The sequence below is a fragment of the Colletotrichum scovillei genome, assembly GCF_011075155.1.
Source record: "Colletotrichum scovillei strain TJNH1 chromosome Unknown Contig00004, whole genome shotgun sequence".
NCBI classification, from domain to species: Eukaryota; Fungi; Ascomycota; class Sordariomycetes; order Glomerellales; family Glomerellaceae; genus Colletotrichum; species Colletotrichum scovillei.
In genome coordinates this window covers 2,874,755-2,890,565 of record NW_023336262.1, presented here as the reverse complement: position 1 = coordinate 2,890,565, position 15,811 = coordinate 2,874,755, and the positions used below count along the sequence as shown (strand labels likewise).

Sequence of the window (15,811 nt, the reverse complement as noted above, 5' to 3'; positions counted from 1 at the left end):
CAGGTTATTGCCTTTCAACAAAGAAACCTTATTGCACCGTTGAACAACCCGCAGCCCTACCGATTTCGTCAGTTTGGGCGCCGTCACATCCGCGAGGGAGGGATTGGTCCCGATGACCACGGCCGAGTTACACAAACGTGCTGATGGCCTATTTCGATATTGACAAGAAAGGCCCCGAGAGCTACTTACGCAAGTCCGCTGCTGAGTGGGGATCATCGGTTAATTCGGCTCTGTCAAGAGGATGCTTCGAAGAGGATTTCAAGGTGGTTTTGTAATACCGTTAGGCAAAGCAGCTGCCCGGAGCTACGTTACCTGCAGTAGGCGGCGGGCGGGCTTTGACGTTGGCGGGCCCATTTCAGGTCGCTGCGATTAAATCCTTTATTTTTTTTTTTTTTTCACCCGCAGCCGTTACAGATCTGCTAACATTTGTTAAGGCCCCAGCGATGGTCTCGATCTCAGGCAAATCTGCTAGCTGCTACCGAAAACGACGCGAGCGAAAAAAGTAAAGGGAACAGGCCCGTGTTTCTAACGAAAGATCAACAACGTCGTCTTCAAAGTGGAAACGCGGAGTCCCCTTGCCTCTGGGAAACTGCAAGGGCCCACGATTGGGAAAAGGTTATTTCATGTGCAGGGCTCTTTTTCTCGGAAACTGTGTGAGACATTTCTGCTTCGAGCATCTCCCAGACCCAATTCGAGCATGGTCCGCTTGCCGATCTTAAATTTTCTTCTCCGGATTTCTGAGACAACTCGATAAGGGCCAATCGTCGATTATCGAGGTTTTGCTAGTGCCGATTTCTTGAGGAGAGGACTTCGGTTCATCGTCCGCTCATTCGTCGACATTTTTGCTTTTTTGCTGAGACATTTGGACTTGGCAGGGAAGATACTGCAATTGGAGGGACAACCCTGCGCTACGGTAGATTTTCTCTCGCTATGTGGAGAGTGTGAAAGCTGGATTCGCCCAGCTACGACTTTCTCAATGTCAACTTGCTCGACTTGCCGCGGAATCCCTCTACCGAGACAAAGAGTATCAAAGTTGCCTCGAGACTGGTGAAAGCCTTCTGGAAACGTTTTCTCCGACACTGGTTACCCCTCGTCCCGCTATAGATTCTTTCCTCCATTTCGATTCGGAACCAGCGCGGGACTGGGAGCTTGTCTCGGGACTAATTCCTCCCTTGCCTTTGCGTAGACAAAACAGGTAATATGGGTGAGTCAAAGATTTTCATCGCTAGATAGTGCAAGAAGCAAAGACAATCCCGGCGGGAATTGAGCACAGAGACAATCGTCAGCGCAGCGATGTCTTGTGTCTCCACTGACTTTGCTCGGGAGGGTCGTGGAACGGATGACACCCGCAATCCTCTTTCGACGTCTTGTGACTATTTTGACAGGAGTAATCTACTTTGGTGCTTTGAGCTATCGGGTTGCTGAGTCGACATAGATTCCATCTCAATAGGTTCCGTATAGTCGGGGCGACAATGTCTTTGCAACATCGGCTGTTTTCCTTCTTCCGATGTAGTTTGTGAGAAGTGGTCGAAAAGAGGTTATACTAGAATATCAATCTATGTGGATTTCAATGAGTTGTACGGGTAACACATCTGTGCTCGGACATGTGATCCCAGCGCGCATGGCCGAAGGGTTTCTCTCGCGTAGCCTGGCAATCTTGACGAAATTCCTATGGTTAGCATAGGTCAGGATCTTAAGTCTATCTAATTACCTTGTCTTGATTACTCTAGCCTGAGTTGCTTCAGTGGACAACAGGTATCATTATCAAAAGCGTATTGTCTAACTCTCCGGGTTCGAAATCGTGTGCAGGTATGTGACGGTGGACAAACTTTTGCGATATTAGATTATCAGATTACAGAGGGAATTAATCGAGCCTTTATAACGTCAGTCCTAGCAGCCAACCGAGTCGAGTACATATACTAAGAACGAGATGTTTTCATGGACTGACCATTTATCAAAATAGCACCCAGAATTCGTCATATTTACTTTTCTAACATGAACACCCTGATTCTGAAGAAACCCACGAACGACATCTAACAACTTTGAGACAATCTGACATCAGACAAGAAACATAGAAGATCTAGAGAAGGCAGAAGAATGCTGTGATATCAACCCAGCAGGAAAGTTTCTCCCCCAAGCAAAGCATCCCATCCCCCCTTTTGGGAAAGCCCAACACTTTCCACCACTTTACGCGCACGCAGCAGTCGCAGCAGCAGTGGCAGTAGCAGCCGGCGCACCGCCGCTGAAAGCACCAGTACCGCTCGGCATTCCACCGCTGGGCATGTCACCGCTGAGCCCACCATCCGACTCCCCCTCGACCGCAACGCCGCCCGCCTCGGTCAACTCGAAATCGTAGCTGGTCTCGTAGGAAGCGGAGCGGTTGACGCCGATGGTGATCCAGCCGAACAGTCCGTCGGCGACGTCGTCGCCCAGGTAGGCGTAGTCGAAGAAGGGGTCCGAGTCGGCGTTGGAGCCCAGCTGGCTCGTGACGACGTGGTCGTCCGCGTTGAGGGTCACGTCGACGGTGTTGAGGGTGTAGGGGTAGAGGGACTCGACCTCGGTGATGAGGTCTTGGTCCCAGAAGAGCTGGCCGATGTGGGCTGCGTGGGAGGAGGAGAGGGTGTTGTTCGGGAGGACTGTTGCGTCGAGGAAGGCGACCTGTTGTTGGGTGTGTTAGTCAGGGTCTCTTTCAGGTGTAAAATAGGGGCTATAGGTGTCGCTGTCTGGAGAGAGGACTTACCATGTGGTGATGCGTGGCGCGGCCATCATAGTGACCAGGGAACTTGGTCGTGAACTGCACCACACCATCCGCATCCGTCTTCTGAATCCCGCGAAGGAACGCCTTATCCAAGTTACTCGCGTCATTCACATCCCCGTTCATGGAGCTCTGCACGCCAGAGTAGACGCCCGTAGCATTGCAGTTCCACAGATCCCAGTACAAATCCGTAATGGGCTCGCACGTCTCGACATCGATGAACTGCCCGTCGAGAACGACGTCCACGCCCTCCTGGTCGTCGCGCAGGTCGGAGCGGAGGTGCTCGCCCTTTACCCAAAAGGGGCCGATCTCGCCCTCCGGGTCGAGGATGCAGGTGTGGTTGGAGCCGAAGAGGTCCGCGGACGCGGCGGAGGTGTCGATGCCGACGTGCGAGGAGGTGAGGTTGTGGCCCACGCCCGCGCTGTCGGTGGCGCGCTTGCGGATGGCGCGGTGGTAGGCGATGGCGTCGGCGCGGCGGACGAGGGCGCGGGCTTGGAGGTCGCGGTAGACCTTTGACGAGGAGCAGGCTTCGAGGCCGCGGCGGGCGAGGCCGTGGTGGGCGTGGCGGGAGGCGAGGAGGGAGGGGTGGGTTTCTTCGTGGTGGCCTGGGTGGGCGGTGCCGAGGAGGGCGGAGGTGAGGACGAGGAGGACGGCGGGATGCATTGTTGGTCGTTGTTGTCTTTGGGGAGAAAGAGTGGTGGTTTTGTTGTATAAGTGAGTGAAATGAGTTAGTGGGAGTTGTGAAACTGTGAAAGAAAGTACGGGATTGGGAAAGATAGTTCTGTGTGATATCTTCTCAGTGCTTGGATTGCTGATGTTCTATTCTATTTTTCTCTTGTCGAGGGCGATTCGACGTTCCTTATATGTTTCCATCTTGTTCAAGAGGCCTGTCTTTCCTTTTCCGTTGTCTCCCACTTTGGCGATGCTTGCTTCTGCGTTGTTCGCCCAGTCGTCACCCGTCGTCGTCACGTACATCGTCACTACCATTCCGCTACCGTCGAAGCAAAAGTTCATCCACTCCTCCAGAGTGGACTTTGAGAACCTTGCCATGTTCCGGATGAACTCCCGCCACATAGGAAGCGAAACAAAAAGAACACTGCCCTTTCCTGACGTTTGCAGATCTCCACGTTTCCCCCCCTTTCGCAAAAAAGCATACGCACATAGCCCATGGTCCACATCCTAAATCGACCTCACTGCTTACCTTGACTTACACACCGCAGGATATGTTCAGACGGAGCCACGACCATGTTGGCCAACAAGCTCACATGCTTAGCCATCACAACCACGCTTTTAGACGGGGAGACAGGGACGGGAACAAACGTCACCCTACCCCTTAGAAGTCTTGGCAGGAGGGCTGGACTGTGCAAGGAATCTCGCATCGTGAGAGCGTTACCGCGTACTCGAGCATATTATTCGATCCCACCTTGTATATGAAGTACATGTTGACATGGGTTCCTCCCGGAGCCACCCACCTCACCTGGAGAGAATTACCATCACAGAACCGCTGATTGGCCACATCGCACTTGAAATGTTTGGGCAGTGATGGACTTTTCGGATCCGAAGTGAGGTAATAGTCGAATCGACAGCCGGCGCTCTGCCGGAGGCTTGTAGTCGGGAAATGTGGGGTAGACTGTGGAGGGGCGGGAAGGGGGGAGGCAGCGGCCGGCATGTGGGAGCCGTGGCCCGTCACGAACAAGCTCTACAGAAGTACTCCGTAGAAGAGCCCAAACAACGAATAGGGAGCCTCATTACACGCGTCCTTGTGGTCATTATACTCTGTGATACAGTGTTCGGGCATTTTTGTTAGATTCGGGGTCCGACGATACCGCGGAATCCATGGAGTCCATGGGTGGTATGGACCCAGCATCTTGTTTCTAGCGCAATTCTTCTCTCTCTTAAGGAATCTGTTTCCACCTTCGATCGCCGGAACGCTAGCCCTACGCTGTGGGTCGAGTGCGAGGACCCATAAGAATTACAGGGCCCCTCGTTCTCCATGCGGAACCATGCGGACTGTATGCCTCCATCATTCTCTACCTTAAGGCAGGGGGGATTGCGGACTACGGACTACAGACTACGAATACACTTATGCCTTGGTCTTTTCCCTCCGCTTCTCAATCTTTGCAAGCTCCGCATCAATCTTTTTGAAACTCCAGCTCTTCCAGAAGGGGGGATACAAGAAGGGTCGGAGGTCGAATCTATTGTCGTCGGGTGCTATTATCGACCAGTCAGTGACTTACTAAACCGGGGGAAAAGAAAGCAAAGTGGGTTGCGGTGTGCTGCCATACAGTAGTCATTGCAGTGAAGAGCCGGTGTAAGCGTCGTCATCTTGTGTCCTGTTCACCCAAGTTAGAACCACCAGACGGCAATCGTCTCTCAAGGCAGGAATAACTCACGGTTGATGGCATAAAAGTGGAAAAACTTCTTGACCTTGTCGGCCGTCTGGCTAGGCTCGTACGCAGGAGCATCATCATCGGGACCACGCTTGCGGTCGACGCTCCAGTCGTGGACAAGGCGTTGGAACATGCCATACGGGCCAAGCTTGTTCACCTTGCGGAGGCGGCCCATGATGGTCAGCTCTTGATAGGTCATGCCCATGTCCACCTCGTCGCTCTGTACATAGGTCTCTGAGATTGGTTCCTACAATGCGATCGTGATCACGTAAGTCAGGCTGTTTGTCCCCGCAAAGTCTTTTTCTTGTCAAGACAAGGGAGGATGCTGGCGCATGAGTTGAGCCGCAGCTCTTGCGCGTTCAGCGGGCGGGACTTGAGGGGCTGGCGGGTATGTCACGTACAAGCTCTGCGGTCGGGACCGCCGTTAGGAAGTCGTGGAGACATGGGATGTTGAAGTCCTTTTCGGCCCACGCGATGAAGCGTTTGAGGTCGGCTTTGTCGATGGAGCCAATCGGGTTGATATCCGCACCTAGATTTTATGTGTTAGTCAGGCATGGAGTTAAGGTAGACTTCCTCCGATGCTGTAGAGTCGTCATGCAGTCCTTGCTCCCCTGCTGGTACTGGCAATGATACCAGGGCATAGGCAGGTGGTGGGACACCGGTACAGTTGGACAGCAAGTAGACGGACTAGTCCAGACTCCTCTTAAAGTGATGTGGGGTACTAGCTCCCGTGAATAGAATGTAGCGGGAATGAAAGCTTACTGGAACAATCATATCTAGAAACTAGTCAGTATGAGTCAATCCCTGTCGTCAAATTTGGATTACTTACTTGGTAAAGTAGCCTCTGAGGGACTGTGGCAGTCGTTAGATGACAGCAAAGCGGAGATGGACGTGGGTATCAAAGCAAAGCAAACGCACCTCTCCGACATTTGCACTACCCAAAACAAGCAGACCTCCACCACCAGGTCGTCCGCGGGCCGTGGGAAGAAGCTGTCCAAACTCGTACGCGGTCACCATGCGGATTCTCGCCTGGATGCATTGCAGCGTCAGGTTCTCCTGGTTCGTCCCGCCCTCGACTTTGAACCTCGGCTGAAAGTTGAGTGCCGTGACGGCGAGGCTCTTTTGGGCGTTGTAGACGTCGTCAATGTCGAGGTTAATGTGGTAGCTGCCAATGGCCTCGGCGAGGTCCTTGGCGCGCTGACGCGTCTCGACGGAGCTCTGCGTCTTCATGCCCATGTAGATGGTTGAGAAGATTTGGTTGCAGAGGGCCTGGGGCGTCTTGGGGAGCACGCCTTCGCCGTCGTACTTTGCCAGGCGCTTGACGTCCTCGATTACCTGGGCGTTGCCCTCCTCGATGGCCTTCATTACGATGCGACACATGGAGAAGACGATTGCTGTGAAAGGGGTGTCAGTGGCGACTGAATAGGGGTAATTGGCGAAGAGAGAGAGAGGCGTACTCGCTGTGGCGCAAGAGTCGATTCCTCCACTCAGGGGTACCAAGTAACCTGCAGTTCCGGATCTGCGGAGGTACTAATAGGGGGAGTTGGGTCAGCCGGGCATATAGAAAAGGGGTACTTGGTCCAACTCACATCCCAGAGGTAGCAGCCAGCGCACAGAGCAATCTCTTCCTCAACCGAGTAGTACTTGGGCTTGATAGGGGGCGAAGGGATGATCATGATATCCGCGTCTTCGTCCTCGGAGCTGAGCTCGAAAGCAGTCTGGATCCGCTGATACTTGGCATCAGATCGCGCAGCCTGGAGACCGCGAGAGATGGCCGAGCGGTAAGCACGAACTTCTTCAAGATCGACAGTGGCCGTGACGACCTCGACATCGTTCAGGCTGAATTGCGAACCCTGGGCCACGACGTCTCCGTTCACCAAGATCATGGCGGAGCCGTCGTAGTACAGCCTGTCGCCGTCACAACCTTGTTGGTTGGCGTAGAGGTACACGCCGCCGCACTTGCGCGTAGCTTCCATGATTAGCTGGAGACGGGTGTCGAGCTTCTGCAGGGTGAAGTGTGAGCCGCTGGAGTTGGTGATGATCTCCACGCCGTCGAGGCTCATTGCGATGTGCGGGGCGTTGGGCGTGAAGAGCTCTTCCTGTGGGCGAGTGTGTCAGCTCATTTTCCATGGACACCGAGGCAATGAACCGCCGTGGCCTCTGACGAACTTACACAGGTCTCTGCTCCAAAGCACGTATCGGGAGTGGAAACCACGGCGTCGCCAAAGATGACGTGGGTAGACCCCTGGATATCCTGGAGGATCCGGGGCAGATGGTACTCCTCCGTCTGTCTGGGATGCATCCAGGGCGTGAAGTGGCGCATCTCGCGGTAGTTACCATCGTTAGCGAGCCACATCTTGGGCCTAATCATGAGGATCTTGCCGTCAAGGCAGAGGACCCGGCAGTTGAAGCGTTGGTTGCGGTGCTGCACGGGCATGCCGATGTCGAGGAGAATGCCGTGGCAGGTCTCGTCGAGCAGGATGCGACGGAGCATCTCGAAACAGTGCAGGTAGAGGTCCTGCTCGAGGAGGTGGTCGAGACATCCGTAGCCGCATATCTCCAGTTCCTGCAGTGGTGTAAGACTCTAGCGCATCCTTGCAATTGTCCTTGCTCGTGCTGTATCGCAGTTGGAGCTTCACAATACTTACGGGACCGACACGCAGGCGAGCTCCAGCTGCCTTTGCCTTTTGAATACTCTCAACAATTCGAGCAGCATTTCCTTCCCACTATATGTGATCCCGGTCAGCATCTGCCTCCTAAACATAGATGAGGGGTCGCATGAATGCCACTTCATCTATGTTAGTTGCGCAAAGCTTACGTCCAATGCCCACTGGTTCAGCGAACAAGTCGCAACAGTGATGAGATGTCCCATATTGACCAGCTCGAGTTATCTGGACACAACGACGTGTTAGTTGTCTCCTCAAAGTTGACAAGAGACTTTGCGACGCATGGCATCTTACCTTTAGTGCACCTGCACGAACTTGGCGGTAGTCAGTATAAGAGTAAATCACCGCGGGGTATGAGATGAGTCATCTGAGGGTCGGATGAATTCACTGTGCCTCTGTTTGTTGGGGAGAGGCCTTGAGAAGTTATAAACATACCCACAGTCTTGTCCCTGACGTTGAAAAGACCTCAATGCCCTTCTGAAGCAACTTACTCGGAGAAGTCTCGGATAGGTGGAAGCTTAGAATGGCTTGAGACGAACAAGAGCTTTGAGCGGGAAGCGTTGAACCCCTCGTGCGCTATCGGATGTTAGCAACACGGCACCGGGTACCCGGCCGCCCTAACGCCGCTTATCTGTCGTGGAGTGACTTCTCTCCAGACCTTGTCGCTAATACGACAACTTCAGTCTCGTGTCTAATGCAAATTTTATGAAACACCTCAAATTATGATAAATAGTTGATCAATTGACTTGCTCAGAAAAAAGTCACCATCAAAGTCGTCTGAAGCTGTTCATACGTCTCACATGAAAGACAAGAAGAGAGAGATACGCAGGGCGGCAGGGTATCTACATCGAACCCCTGCCAGTACCCCCGGCCGTGGAACCCAAGCACTGACAATCCGGCGCCGCTGCGTTGGCTGCCACACATGCTGGCCAGTGACACACGCCGCTGACAATCGGCCGAGCTCTCCTCTCTTCCAAACCTGCCCCGGCACCCATATCGCCTCGGCTCAAAAAACATCCCAACCACGGGCCCGGCTGTACCTGTACCTGAACCTCACGACCTCACTACCTTTACCAATCCCGCGATACCCTCAACGAACAAACGCCTTTGCGACTCTGATCTTCCCTCACTCAGAGCGCACACGAAGCATTCCTCATAAAACCCACGCAAGACAACAATCGGATTAACAACACACCTCAACCGCGCGCACGCAGCGCAAATGCACAACACCTCTCCAGAATGACCTCCCCATCACCATCACAACCATCCTCCTCCTCCGCGCCATCGACCCTCCCCTCCTCACCCTACCCCTACGCCTCCGCCCCAGACATCATCCGCGCCCACCAGAAAGACGCCTACTACAAAGGCCACCTCTCAAACACCCTCACCTCCCTCCACCGCCTCCTCCTCGGCGCCCGCTCCGCCCACTCGGCCACCGCCCTCCACAGGCTCCTCGCAGACACCCTCTACCTCGGCCTCACCACCCTCCCCGGCAACCGCACCCTCGGCGAGGAATACTGCGACCTCGTCCAGCTCCACGTCGGCGCCGCCGGCGACGACACCGACGACCCCTCCGGCGCCCTCCCCACCTTAGCCCGCCGCGCATCCTACATCGCGACATCCGTCCTCCTCCCCTACGTCGCAGGCCGCGCCCTCCCCACCCTCCGCGCCCGCCTCCGAACCCTCCTCGAGCCGTCCTCCAAAACAAAAACTTCAAAAAACCAGACATCCAGAAAGGACGCAATAAAAGCCTACCTCGCCACGAACCTCCCCTCCCTCACCTCCGCGGCGCCCATCCACGCAGCGACCCTCGCAATCTTCTACTTCACGGGCACCTACTACGAGCTCGCCAAACGCGTCCTCGGCCTCCGCTACGTCTTCACCCGCCGCGTCCCCGACTCCCCCGACCGCGCGGGCTACGAGGTCCTCGGCGTCCTCCTCGTCGCCCAGCTCGCCGTGCAATCCTACCTGCACATCCGCTCCACAATCTCCGACGCCGCCGCCGCCGCGGCGGCAGCAGCAGCGCGCATGCGGTCCAACAGCTCCTTGCTAGACGTCTCCCTCGACGCAAACGCCTACGCCGCAAACACGGGTCTCCTCCTCACGGAAACAGGAACGCCAGGCGGCAACGGCGCAGGGGGCAGCAAAGTCGACATCTCGGCCGTCACACACACGCCCGTGATCCCCTCGGCAGACGCCTCCAGCGAACCCGGCGCACGCTTTGATTTAAGCGACGAGAAGACAATGGCCTACATCTCGGGCGCCGCGCAGCGGAAATGCACACTCTGCCTCGAGGAGCTCAAGGACCCGTCCGCCACGCAGTGCGGACACGTGTTTTGCTGGACGTGCATCGGGGACTGGGTACGCGAGAAGCCAGAGTGTCCGCTGTGTAGACGGGAGGCTATGGTGCAGCATATCCTACCGCTGCGGATTGCTTGACTTCGAGACGATGGGCCGTGGTGTGATTGTGATGTCAGGGGTGATGCTTTGTAGATGTGATCATCATGTTTTAAACTTTGGTTACACAGCACTTTCCCGGCCGACAGGAATTTGATGGAGTGAGGAGGGGCGTTGTGGCATTTGTATACCTACGAAATTCTATTGATAATGGACACACAGGCTCAAGGGGGGGAACCTCTGATGAACGACCAAAAAGGGCAAAGCATTTGGCGTTACCAAATTTTTGTACGAAGGCAAAGAAGATGAACAAAGATATAAATATATATACCAAAGAACTGATGCCACGCCAACTTCGACTCTCCCCTCTTTCCCTCTCTTCTTCTCCCCCATCATCATTAAAAATCTCCTTCAACACAGCCAGAGAGAAAATCAGACATAAAGAGGAAGAAATAACTTTCGAATTTACCTAATCGAAGCCTCAATCGTCCTATACACGCCCAAATGGCTCGGTGAAAGGCTCGAAGACCAGCTAAGAGCACGTGGGTGTGGGTTAAACGAAGAATGCGACGATAGCGGTATTTCAGAAGAAGTGGGAATCAGATAAAGGAGACCGACGCATCGACCCGAAAAAGTAGAGTAATATCCGATATTTCACGGCCAACCCCCCCCTTGCCTTTCTCCCTTGGCCCCGTTTCCCATCCAGGGCCATTGATGGTTTCCGATCCATCTTGTAGGTATCATGTGCCAGAGTTGCCTAGCATGGGAATATGAAACAAGAAGTAGAAGAAAAAAAAACAAGAAAAAAAAAGCAACAAAAAATGACGCTCGATAACTCCGTTGTCCTTTATGAGTTTACCCCTTGGATATCCCGTCCGAGCCGTAGAGCGGCTAACCCCTCGAGAAGAACAGCATGATTGTGTACACATCGACCATCAGATTCAAGCCTGAAAAAGTACAATCTCGCCGCGGTCGTTACGCCTCATGCGCAGCGAGCGCCAGAGCTCCTTCTCTTCCGAAAGCTTGCCGAGGCCGTCCCCAGAGGAACTGCGCTCGCGGTGGAAGCGCTTGAGGGCCTTGTTCATACTGCAGCCGCGCTCGCTCTCGGGGCCCTTGTTGATAAAAGACAGAAACAGGTCGGCACGCGGGCGGTAGACAACCATCTGGCCCTCGTCGTCTCCGTCCTCGCCCTTCTTACTGTCGCGGGAACCAGGTCGGTACTCTATCAACTTGGGAGCTTTCTCGCCGTCTGATCGGTGGCGGCTGGATGAGGAGTGCTTCTTGGTGGATGAGGAGACCTTGCGCTTCTTAGTCTTGGACTTGGTGCCGTTCATGTTCAAGAGACCCATGAGGTTGCTGCCGATGCCGCCCTCCTTCTTGTGCTTGGAAGACTTGGTCTTCTTGAGCGGGCTGGCCGGTGAAGGATCGGCAACGTCGCCTCCGGAGTAGTCTGGCGAAGGAGGGAAAACGGGGCGCGACATCATGCGGTTCAGACCGCCCGTCAGACCAGAGTGAGCCAAGGTTGTAGGAGGTGCGTCGGTCATCATTTGGTCAGTGTCGACATGGAGACGCTTGCGCTTCTTGTCCTTCTTTTCGCTTCCATCCTTCCTTCTCCGTTCGTGCTTGGAAGCCGGAGTCTCGAAGCCCTGGGGAATGGCGCCAGTGCCGTACTGTACGAGGGCGCCCGGGTCCTCGTCAACCATTGCTCCCTCGTCGTCCAGATAGGCCTCGGCCTCATACTCGTAGCGCACCAGCTGTGTCTCCTCGTTCGGCTCCTTGGCACCTAGGGCAGACGCATTCGGCGTCGCTGAGGGGTCAAGAAAGTCGAAGACGTTGACGTGACCCTCGGCAGCTGAGGGAGGTGTTGGCGCTTCGGGGAGAAGGTCGGCGGGGGAGTTGGCATTGTCGCTGGCCTCGTAGGGGAAAGTTTCGAACTCGGCATCGGGAACGTCCTCAACGTATGCGTGTTGAGCCATGTCGTGCTGAGGGGCGAACGCCTGGTTGTTGTTCGTCTTGCTCTTCTTGTTGTTGCTCTTTTCCTTGTAGAGAGCACCTTGGTATTTCTGGGCCTCGCTCATACAACTCTATTCGCCGCCCGAGTCAGTGCCATGGTTCATACAAGTGACTACAACAGCCAGTGGGAGCTGATGCTACTAACCGTGTGGCTGCGATATTCAGTTCCAGGAAAGTAGACCATGCAATCGATGCAGGTGTAAGTGGCGCCTCGACAACGGTTTCTGTGGGGGTCGAGCTTCTTCTTGGTCATAACATCACCACAGTTCTGTGGTGGAGGAAGAAGGAGACAGGTCAGTTATGTTGCGCAGCAAGTATTCGAGAGGTTATTGGATTTTGTTAGGTTTAGAGAGGGGTGTATGGTAGGTATTGTATGGATTTGGTCTGGGAGGCGAGGGAGGGACGGGACGAGACACTGGCTATTAAAGACAGCATCCAAAGGGGAAGTGGAGGGGGGTTTGTTTCTGTAGTTGGAGGGGTGTGTGTCTGCGATGTCTTGCCATGTGTGGGAGGTGTGGTAGGTGTGGTGTGAGGATGTGATGTCAGGCCCCCGAGTTTATAATAAGACGACATGGGGATCTTCGGAAGGGGGGGGGGGGGCAAGTATGTACGGAATGAGAGTAAAGGGGGACCCTGGAAGAAGGGATTATGGGGAAGGAGAATGGAAGGAAGAGAGAGATACGGAACGGGAGAAAGAGGGCGGCGACGGCTTACCTCACACGAAAAGGACACCATGGTGAAGGGAGCGACGCTGTATGATGATGTGTTGGCCTTGCGATGGGAGTGTCTATTGGGCGCGAGGGTTGGGCAGAGAACGGTTCTGACTGGGTCGCGGTTTTTGACGGAGGTGAAATGGGGGGTCGACGATGTGGGAGGCGACGAGTGCGAGCGTCAGTTTCTTTTTGGTTGGCGGTTCTGGACGGTGGTGTAGGTATGTCGTTTGTGGATTTGCAGGATGCAGAAGCAAGGACGTCGCCTTACTGGCCGGACTGATGGGCTCGGGGGATCGTCGAGAAGTGGACTGCAATGCAAGCCGGGACGTGCCTTGTAACCAGGAGAGAGGGGACAGGGCAGAAGGAGACCAAGATGGGACTCTTTTTTTCGGGAGGATTTGGGGAAGAGAGTCCAAGAGTCTGAGAGCTTTAAAAAGCGGAGTGGTGAGACGTTGGCAGTCCGTCGCGGCTGTGCGAGAGACTAGTGTAGCGGGTTTGATAGACACAGCCCGAGAGGTGGGTGTTGGTATGAGTGAGAGTGAGAGTGAGATGAGTTGATGAGGTGCTTGGTCGTGGGTGTGTGTTTGTGGAGTGAGTGAGCTGGATGGGAATGAGAATGAGAATAGAGAGATAGATGGCGAGATGACGGGGTCTCTCAGTCTCTCGGCTTGGTCGGGGAAGTGAGTGAGCACTGAAAAGAAGGAGACCAAAAGGTTCAAACTTCAGAGTTCAGCTTTGAGATGTCAGGGGCTCCTCTCCGTGTTGGTTTCGCGTCTCAAATACGCAGCTGTGCCGTCGATCTCCAATGTTGGAATCCCTTATTTGGAGGGGTCCAAGGGGGCGTTTGGCCGGCAGGGGTGGCAGGGGGAATGGAGGGGTGAAGTGTGGTGTTTCGCGCTTCAGGTTTGTGTTGGAAAAGTAATAAAGAGAGGCCGATGGCAGACTCGGACTCAGTGAGAGTGAGAGTGTGTGAGTGAGATTGAGAGCGAGACGGGAAAAGGTGTGACGAGGAACGGGCAGCAGGAACGCAACACAATTTTGTCTGTTCCCGAGAAGGAAGCAGCTGATCCAGAAACGGTCCGTAGCAATGGAGCGGCAAGAGCGCAAGAAGCGACTAGTGACTGCAAAATTCCTGAACCTCTGCTGAATGAGTTCAATTTGAGAAGGTTTGAGCTGAACTGGGGGCCCAGAGTTTGGTTCGCGCGGGAGTGTTGTGTTGTGGTGGTTATGGGTTTTTTTTTTGTTTTGGCGGGCAGAGGCGATGGGCGAGCTGATGGATGGTGGCGTGCCGAATCGAGGGGCAATGGCGCAGAGACTTTTGGTCCAAAAGTTACTCAAATGGCAGGATGGCGGCCGTGCTGTGAATTATTGGATTAAATGCTGAGATTACTTTGATCTCTCTATCGTCCGAACCGAAAGAAAGCTTTGCGCGCTGAACAGCTTGATTCTTGGGGTCTACGGATGAAGTTGGGAGAAGAAAAAAATTATCAGGTCAGATAGAGATAAGCGTAGGTGGTTGAGAGAGAGAGCTGGCTGCACTGCAAATTCTACCTAACGCAAACAAAGTGGAATCGGCCGAAACTTTTCGCAGTGAACTTTTTCTTTACTTTTTTTCTTCTTCCTTCTCCCACTACCCTGCCCTTTCGTCCCTTTCGGATTTGGGCCCCTCCTCAGATTCTTTTGCGCGTGGGGACTTGGGGACTGGAGACTGGAGTGCATCTCTCGGAGAGACTGACGGTCTGTCAGGTTGGGCAGCTTGACATGTTGTTTCTAGTCACACGCCCATCCCCTCCACCGTTGACAGGCGGTATCCCAGGGGAACCAAGGTCATTCGGCACATTCAATGGTCTCGAGTGGTCCATTGGATCCCAAACTCAGCTGATGCGCCTCTGCCATTGGCTTGGACTCTGATAGCAGATCATGCCCAGTAACCCAATCATGATCAATGACTCCGGGACGGTGGGGGTGGTTACATCCGTCCGCCTCATTTCAGTCTCCTGCGAGACGACAGACGCTGGGCGAATCTGTATTCTGGAGATGTTCACTGCAAATTGCAGTCCTTCACCCTAACTCCCTGATGGTGGTTGTGTAGGGCCGTAGACACTCCGTAAAGTCCCATCTCAATGCTGCGATGTCGCTGGAAAGTCTCTTCAGATTCTGCAGCTGTAGACCGCCCCCCATTTCTTCATAAGGCGAGACCAGGTGGAAATAGGAACGTGGATATGCAAAGCTAAGGGCCTACTTAGCCTGTGGGTTCACCGTATCGCCGCAAATCTGCTAACAACGGGACTCTAGCTGCTTCTGCCCTGAACCTACGCAGGCACCATCACATCACTACCTCCCTCACCTCGCAGTGACGCGTAGTACGCCATGCATCGCCGTTCGGCCTTATATCGTGAACTAGGAAGTGCGCGGCTTCGCATGGGTGTGGACTTTGAAGTATTCGTATACTGCGGTAGACATCGCCAGTAAGGGAACATGGAACCGACATGGCGGGGCTGCTGATCTCGGGCGGTAGCGTAGTCTCGGGTCGCCAGAGATGGCCTGTCTTTCACTCTCCCCGTTCCCGCCCTGCCGCGGTTTCACGGGAGGTGATGAGAACCTTGCTTAGCAGACGACGACGACGACTCAGGGGCCGAGAAGTCCAAGGGAAGAGTTGGTGCTTCTGGCACTGCTTCTATTCTGGGCATATTGGTAGAGTAAAGAGCTTCTGCATCTTCATCCATGACCAGGGGTATTCAGCACGGCCACGGAATCCCCTTCAACCTTGCGTCTTGCTGCTGTTCTGACTCCTACGGACAAGCCAGCATCATGCAAGACCAGGCAAGGCCGGGGGTCGGACGAGACCAAAGTCACCAAACGACGAGTGCCTGCCCC

General features: G+C 54.4%; 4 protein-coding genes across 4 annotated transcripts; 1 reads left to right on the top strand and 3 right to left on the bottom strand.

The window, feature by feature from the left end:
• Positions 1-815: 815 nt before the first annotated feature.
• Positions 816-3,418, bottom strand: HER10_EVM0005010 (uncharacterized protein; the record flags this gene model as incomplete). Its single annotated transcript, XM_035474636.1, has 3 exons — positions 816-903; positions 2,192-2,658; positions 2,741-3,418. 3 exons carry the CDS (start codon positions 3,416-3,418, stop codon positions 816-818), a joined length of 1,233 nt encoding a protein of 410 aa, XP_035334914.1.
• A 1,111-nt stretch (positions 3,419-4,529) lies between these two features.
• Positions 4,530-8,319, bottom strand: HER10_EVM0002745 (carbon-nitrogen hydrolase). The gene is made up of 12 exons (XM_035482907.1): positions 7,964-8,319; positions 7,794-7,871; positions 7,319-7,711; positions 6,735-7,244; positions 6,603-6,675; positions 6,064-6,539; positions 5,975-5,997; positions 5,908-5,921; positions 5,547-5,674; positions 5,149-5,392; positions 5,041-5,088; positions 4,530-4,966 (listed from the first exon to the last, which is right to left on the bottom strand). Exons 1-12 carry the CDS (start codon positions 8,015-8,017, stop codon positions 4,839-4,841), a joined length of 2,169 nt encoding a protein of 722 aa, XP_035334741.1. The 5' UTR covers positions 8,018-8,319; the 3' UTR covers positions 4,530-4,838.
• A 268-nt stretch (positions 8,320-8,587) lies between these two features.
• Positions 8,588-14,445, bottom strand: HER10_EVM0012566 (LYAR-type C2HC zinc finger). Its single transcript, XM_035481959.1, has 3 exons — positions 12,936-14,445; positions 12,367-12,489; positions 8,588-12,292 (listed from the first exon to the last, which is right to left on the bottom strand). Exons 1-3 carry the CDS (start codon positions 12,954-12,956, stop codon positions 11,150-11,152), a joined length of 1,287 nt encoding a protein of 428 aa, XP_035335464.1. The 5' UTR covers positions 12,957-14,445; the 3' UTR covers positions 8,588-11,149.
• On the top strand, positions 9,051-10,250 carry HER10_EVM0001858 (Pex2/Pex12 amino terminal region; the record flags this gene model as incomplete). The annotated part of the gene is made up of 2 exons (XM_035471593.1): positions 9,051-9,505; positions 9,545-10,250. The coding sequence occupies 2 exons, from the start codon at positions 9,051-9,053 to the stop codon at positions 10,248-10,250; spliced, it is 1,161 nt and encodes a 386-aa protein (XP_035334679.1).
• Positions 14,446-15,811: the final 1,366 nt, after the last annotated feature.